This window comes from Cyprinodon variegatus, unplaced genomic scaffold (genome assembly GCF_000732505.1).
Source record: "Cyprinodon variegatus isolate N-32 unplaced genomic scaffold, C_variegatus-1.0 Scaffold1397, whole genome shotgun sequence".
Lineage (NCBI taxonomy): Eukaryota > Metazoa > Chordata > Actinopteri > Cyprinodontiformes > Cyprinodontidae > Cyprinodon > Cyprinodon variegatus.
Genome location: NW_015151850.1, coordinates 147,341 through 154,172, shown reverse-complemented (window position 1 = coordinate 154,172; position 6,832 = coordinate 147,341). Strand labels below are relative to the sequence as shown.

The 6,832-nt window shown below is 39.7% G+C and overlaps 1 protein-coding gene across 1 annotated transcript; it reads left to right on the top strand.

Moving 5' to 3' along the window:
- Positions 1-899: 899 nt before the first annotated feature.
- On the top strand, positions 900-6,500 carry LOC107103217 (histone-lysine N-methyltransferase setd3-like; the record flags this gene model as incomplete). The annotated part of the gene is made up of 5 exons (XM_015402792.1): positions 900-974; positions 1,186-1,352; positions 2,973-3,058; positions 3,886-4,046; positions 5,023-6,500. Coding segments are annotated over 5 exons (903 nt in total), but the record flags the coding sequence as incomplete, so codon positions are not given.
- Between the last annotated feature and the right edge of the window lie 332 nt (positions 6,501-6,832).

The following is a 6,832-nucleotide window of genomic DNA, read 5'->3' as shown; positions in this document are numbered from 1 at the left end:
ATGAAAGGGTTTATTTCATTATTACATTTAGATGTATTTCCTCTTATTCAGGTCATTGTAATGGAAAACTGTGATTCTAATCCTAAAATAAATGATCCGGTTATAAAGCATTTATACCACAGAAACTAGGGCTGGGCAATTAATTGCATTTTCAATATAATTGCAATTTAAATACATTTTGCAAGGGTAAGACACTAAATGTCTCCCTCCAGCCCTTTAGGTGGCAGTAAAGTGATTAAAGTCAGTATGCTGTCGCACAGAAGGGAACAGCGAGTTGCAGCTAGCACCTAGATCTGTTCATTATAGTAGAACTTTTTCATGCAAATGTTACAGTAAAATCCTGCAACACTGGATTCTGGACAAGCAGGCTTTCAGGGTCAGGAAAAAAACTTTGGAGTAAAACTTTGAAATGCTTGTGCTTTTTGCAAAGGAAATCACAATAAAGTCATAATATTGGTTGAAAATCATTTCAATTTCGATTTTTTTGTCAAAATCGTTCAGCCCTAAACGAAACCAATTGATTAGCATCGCCTTGCGGCTTTCTAACGCAGTTACAAAAAATAAAAAATGGACCAATTTATTGAACTAGAAGCATCTAAGACCTGTTATGGCACCATATTCAATTTAATAGTATCTTTTTAATGTTGACAGAGATGCTAATTCAAGCAAACACTATTTGCTTTTTCTAGTCTTCTTTTGTTGTTAACTGTTCTCCCAGTTAGTTTCATGCATGGATAAATAAAGCAGATAGTGGGGTGAGGAAAACCTGAACCTTCTATTGTTTAGAAGTTTTATCAGTTCTGGAGGCTCAAAGTTGAGTCTGGAAGCAAAACCATCACGTGTAGCAGTTTTATTTAGTAGAAAATAAATGTGTTTAGAATAATTCTGTCCTCCTCCAGATAACTACAGGCTACAACTTGGAGGATGATCGCTGTGAATGTGTGGCTCTGCAAGACTACAAGGAGAACGAACAGGTGAGGGGCCAGAGCACACAAATGGTAAACTCTTTACCACAAACAGATTTAGTCAGAACAGATTGAGTAGAAGTATGAGAAACATAATTACTATTTGATAATTAATGAAACAATTTTCAAATATTTGACTAGAATAATGTGCCTTAACATTTATTTATATATATAAATATATATGTATATATATATGTATGAGATTTTTCTCTACTTTTAGATTTATATCTTCTACGGGACGCGGTCCAATGCAGAGTTTGTCATCCACAACGGCTTCTTCTTTCAAGACAATGCTCACGACAGAGTGAAGATCAAGCTCGGCGTCAGTAAGAGTGAGCGTCTCTACGCCATGAAGGCCGAGGTCCTGGCACGGGCCGGCATCCCGTCGTAAGTCTTCCTTGGCCACTCCTGCAAAACCTGTAATATGGGTCCCAGGGGGCTTCAGGCCGCCACCAGCCTCTTTTCTAACAGTCTCTTATTTCATCCAATTAAACACCACTTTACCATAGCTGGAGAATATAAGTTAAATGTTGCAACAGATCTACTTTATTTCTCTCCTCCCCCAATTTGTCATCCACCCCAACACTTTCATCACCAAGAAGCTTAATCATTTTATCATTAGCCTCGTAATTTTATGCAGCCTTCTCTACATTTTTAATCAGAAGCCTTTAATCTCTTATTGATGACGCTCTGAATGTGAACAGTAGAAATTAAGTGAAACAATTCCCCTTGTTGCACCAGCACTTGATTAAACTGCTAGATTTGCTGGCAGATCGATGTTGAAGTCAGGGTTGAGTGGCTGCTATTATCAGACACCTCTTAGGACAGATCTCTGCGGTAGGATAAAAAAGTTCTCAAAGATTGAAGGAAAGAAGAAAAACTGCAGGATGGTACTGATGGATCTTTTAATAGAAACAACCAGAACTGACCAGAATCTGTTTGTTCGCTGTTTTATTTGTTCTGTCGATGAACAATAACAATTTTGGTTTTAGTGAATTTCCAGATTTATACACATTGCTGGAAAACTTTGACCTAAGCTCCATGAAATATTTATTTCTACTAACACATTTTTGCCCTTTACTGATCACGCTATCTTTCATATTAGCATTATTTTACTTACTCAGTGGTTATTTGAGCTACTGTGTGTCTTTCTTGGTTCTTGAAGTTATCCTAGAGATGGACATTTTGAGGTAGAGGATTTTTCACCCCTTTGTAAAGCTGAGGTTCCGTAGAGCCCAGTGGTTATAGCCTTATTAGTTCAAACCATTTGCTTCAAGACACTGATTTAACAATGCCTGAAAGGAAATGGTAAATCACAACAAGGGGCAAATGTGGCTTTTAATCCTAACCGAACGCAGGGCTGTGATGATAACTGCCTGTATCTGTGATATGGGCGTGTACCAGCATGAACCTACAGGAATTTGTCAACAATAGTAGACGTTTAACCACTTAGGGCAGCACTGAAACTGAAACAGATATTGCAGAACTAAAATAATCACAAAGAGATTGTAAAAGCAAAATGTATACTAGTGTTGAAATAGCAGCAAATAGACACACTTTACAGTTAAAGTGCAAAAAAAAACTCATTTTGGGGTGAGTTTCACTTTAATGCTTGCTTTGAATTGATTTTATCTAGATGCCCAAGTTTTTTTGTTTTTTGCTTTTTTGCTGCCATATGATTTGTTTGGTTAAATGTTAATTGTTTACCTGTTAAATGTTGATTAACAGTGAAATTGGTGCACCTAATAGAGTGGCCAGTGAGTGTGAGATTTTCACGACACCAGCATGTTTCAAAGGTTTAGTGTGTGGATGATTTGGGAAATTATGCTTGATTTAGGAATAGTGCTGACAACCTTATAAGATCCACGGGCAATCCATAAGGAGGACGGGTCTGAACTGATCGCTGATGCATCAGCGCATTTCTGTCCTTTAGGGCCAGCGTGGTTTTTTTTTTTTTTCTCCCTCACACCAAGTTTATGTTTGTGACTGATGATGTTTTATTTCCAGCTCCTGCGTCTTTGCGCTGCACTGTAACGAGCCCCCGATATCTGCTCAGCTTCTGGCCTTCCTGAGAGTCTTCTGTATGACAGAAGGTAAGAAACACGGATACACACAAACACATTGTTGAATAACAGCTGCAGGGCATCACCCATCTAACCAGGAGCTGGAAATCTGCTCACAACCAATAAAACCTGCCTCATATCCCACTGCTTCCCTGAGATCGTCTCCAAGCGACTGTTTCCTCCACGAGAGACAGATATGAGGTGGAAGAACATTCGCAAGGGACCAGCAACGCCGCGTCCCTTCCTAAGTTGGTTAATTGATCAAGGCATGCCACCAGATGTTTGGAAGGAACAATCCACTGTGGGGTTTGCAATATTCATCGGCGTGTATGCAGAAAGGCAGCAATGTCATAAATCCCCCGTCGCACAAGGCCGCAGCCGCCTCCTCTATTGCAGGACGTATACCCACCATCCTGCATGATATATTATTCTCATTTCTGTTGCATGTTAATTTAAAAAAAAAAAAAAGGGGTGGAAAAACTCAGATGCCTTTGGAACTGGATGTGAGATAGTATCGTCCTCTGCATGCATATAAGTGTGCCAACATATCTTAGCAGATGTGAAATGACGGAGAAGTGTCTTCACACAACTGGGACACTGCTGTTCTCCACTTTCATCCTCCATCAGCAGTGATCCTGCATTCAGGTCAAGGGGAATGAGCCCAGTGTGACAGAGGCTTAAACTGGGATGATTCCATGGTGTTATGGAGCTACTGCTTTGGAATTTAGTTTGCTGCCATTTAGTTGTGGCTACTGTTTATCTGATGAGTGTTTTTTTCTTTTTACTGGTTCTCTTGGGTTTGTTTATAAATCTTGGATTAAAAGGTAATGAAATCCTCCCTTTTTCCCTAATTTCAGAGGAACTAAAGGACTACCTGCTCGGAGATGGAGCTATCAACAAGATCTTCACTCTGGGGAACAGCGAGTTCCCCGTCAGCTGGGAGAATGAGATCAAACTGTGGACTTTCCTAGAGAACCGAGCTTCTCTGCTGCTGAAAACCTACAAGACCACATCAGAGGTCAGTCAGCAGGAACTGGGGTCACAGTCACAATTACATCCAGCTTCTAAATACGAACCTTTACAAAGACAGAGGGATTAATCAGCTTAGTTACATTAGTTTCTTGAAAAGTTACCTGCTCTTGATGAATGGTTGCTATGTATGCCAGTTGATCTGTGATGATGCACGCTTCGCTCTGTCAGTAAAACGCATCATCATCGGGTCTCTTTAACACTGAGCTGCTGCTCTTACCAACGTCAGACTGATTTACCTTAGTATTCTAATCTAGTTCTAATCACTATATATTAGTATTTTTTTTTCTTGTATGTTTGCTCTGATTTTTCTCCTAATTGTAGCTAGAGGGCTTTGCAAAAGTATTCATGATCCCAATGCAAAGTATGGCAAATTGAAGAAGGTGCATGGATTTTCTACCTGTTTTACAGTTAAATTCTAGAAATGGGCACATCCCTTTATTACATGTAGTGTTTTGCTCGTTGGCAACAAGGTTTCATTTCTGTCCTTTTTTTTAATACTTCTGTAGTTTAACCTTTTTAATGAAAAAAAAAAAGTCAAAATAGACCTGACCTCTGTAAGGTCAGGCTTCTCCCTTCTATGTGGCCTCACATTCATGTCAAAAATGATCTCAGAAAATTTTATTTGCAGCTGCTGTTTGTCATCAGCCTGCTTACCTGCTGTGATTAAATGTCTGCAATCAGACGGACTTCCTGCAGGTTGGAAACAGGTTATAAAGAACCTGAAAATGTACTTGATTTATGTGGGAACAAAAGAATCGGAAAAATTGTGCTTTAGACTTTTCTTGAAAATGTCAATAGAAATGGGAAGTTTATGGTATAAGAGTTTACCTGTTGGGTCATCCATGAAAGTTATAGCCCTGCCCAGAAATGTTGATTATCAGCTCAGTGTTCAGGAGCTGATTTGGGTTAATTTATATTTTATATTCTAGTTAATCCTGTTCGCTGTGCCTCCTATCTTCCAGGATGATCGATCTTTTTTGGAGAAACCGGATCTCTCCCTTCACTCCCGTTTGGCGGTGCAGCTCCGCCTGGCTGAGAAGCAGATCCTGGAAAAAGTGTCAGCCAGCGGTCGGGAGAAACGACTTCACTTCCAGAAAAAGCTGGAGGAAGGTGCTCCGCTGCCACACTTCGAGGAGAGTGACATTGCTTTGCTGGAAAACAGCGACACGGATGCAAAGCTTCCCATTATCCTGCGCAAGCTAGAGGAGGTAGAGGAAAGAGATGGGCTGCAGGTGGAGGAGGAGCCCCTGCTGAATGGGGAGAAGGTGGGCTATGGAACGGTGGAGAGTCAGGAGGTCAGCAAAGACCAGACGGAAGACGAGTCTGAACTGAGTGCCAATCGAACTGAAGATATCCCCAAAGAGAACAGTGAATAACTGACCCCCCTCACTGCCACAGCTCAAGCTATTTATTTATTTTCTGTCTCTAAATGAGTCAAAAATGTAGAAGCTGTAAAATATGAACCGTATGTTCATCCAGCGTGGCTTCCTGCTGAACTCTCTCAGCCTTGTTTCAGGAGAGGTTCAGTTTAAAATAGGCTTCTGGTGATGTTTGAAACAAGAAAACAGTCGAAGGCCTGCAGCCGAGGAGAAGCTGAAAACCACACCGTGGATTTCAGTGGTTTGTTCTCTTATCTTGATGTTATTTTTCCTGGATCAAGAATCTCTCCTGTTAGGTGAATTACCTGCTTTATCCCGGCAGTGCGTCTCCATGTATATTCTCTGTTGACAATCATTGATTGGCTGTTTGTGAATGACACCATCCCTGCCCTGTCTGGTTTTCTTCTGACTAAAATGAAAGATTTTCTTTATTTGAAACATATCTGTGTGAATGTATTGAGTTGCAGCGGTGATCCAGCAGGAATGATCACTGCGTGTTTTCTTCATAAAGCCATAAACAGCAGATGATTTGGTGAGAAACAAGAATGTCTTCTTTTGTTTTTTCTCATTGGACTTTTGCTTTTTTTCTTAGATTTTCTTTGAAATGGTTAAACAGTAGGAAACTGTTCTGTTTCTCCTCTGCTTTGTGTTCATTGTTGAAGTGAGTCTGACAATCCCCTGTGAAAAGACCCGACCTGAAGGAAAAGGTAAAGAGACTGCGGCGGTTTTGTCATGTCCTAACAAAATGTGGACACAGCTGGGTCTGTATGACATGCTTCAATATTAAAGAGCATAAATGCCAAAGATTCAGTCAGTTTGTGCTAACAGATTTTCTTCTTTTAATTCATATTCAGGCTATATATAAAAAAGTGGCTTTTCCCCCCCAAAAGTTCTAAAGAAGAATTGTGCTTTTTTTTAAAAGATAACGTAAAATTGAAAAAGTGGGAGAAACTTCAGTCCATTATTACTTGTTACACTAGATATGAAGTCTGATGCAATTTTCTACCAACTTGATATATTATCAGATCCACAAGAAGGAAGACAAAGTAAAATAAATCCATGTTTGATCCATAAAGGGGGGAAGTATCTTTGCAAGACATATTTATTTTGAAATTATTTGAAGAAATAGAAAGTAGAAGGGTTGTGTGCAAGTATTAGGATTTTTGAGACTAAAAATGTTCAGTCCTGCTCAGGAAATTGAAAATGTGTAATCTTAATATTTTGAAGGAATTCTCACATATATATCAAAATATAGATAACATTACAGCTGTCAGTTATGGTGAGAAAGCTTCAATGATTTGAGGAGGGCTTTTTACAACTGCAGGACCTGGGAACCCTACATCTGCTTACATATATCAGCTGTATAAAAGGGTATTAGGAAGGGGGAGGCAGA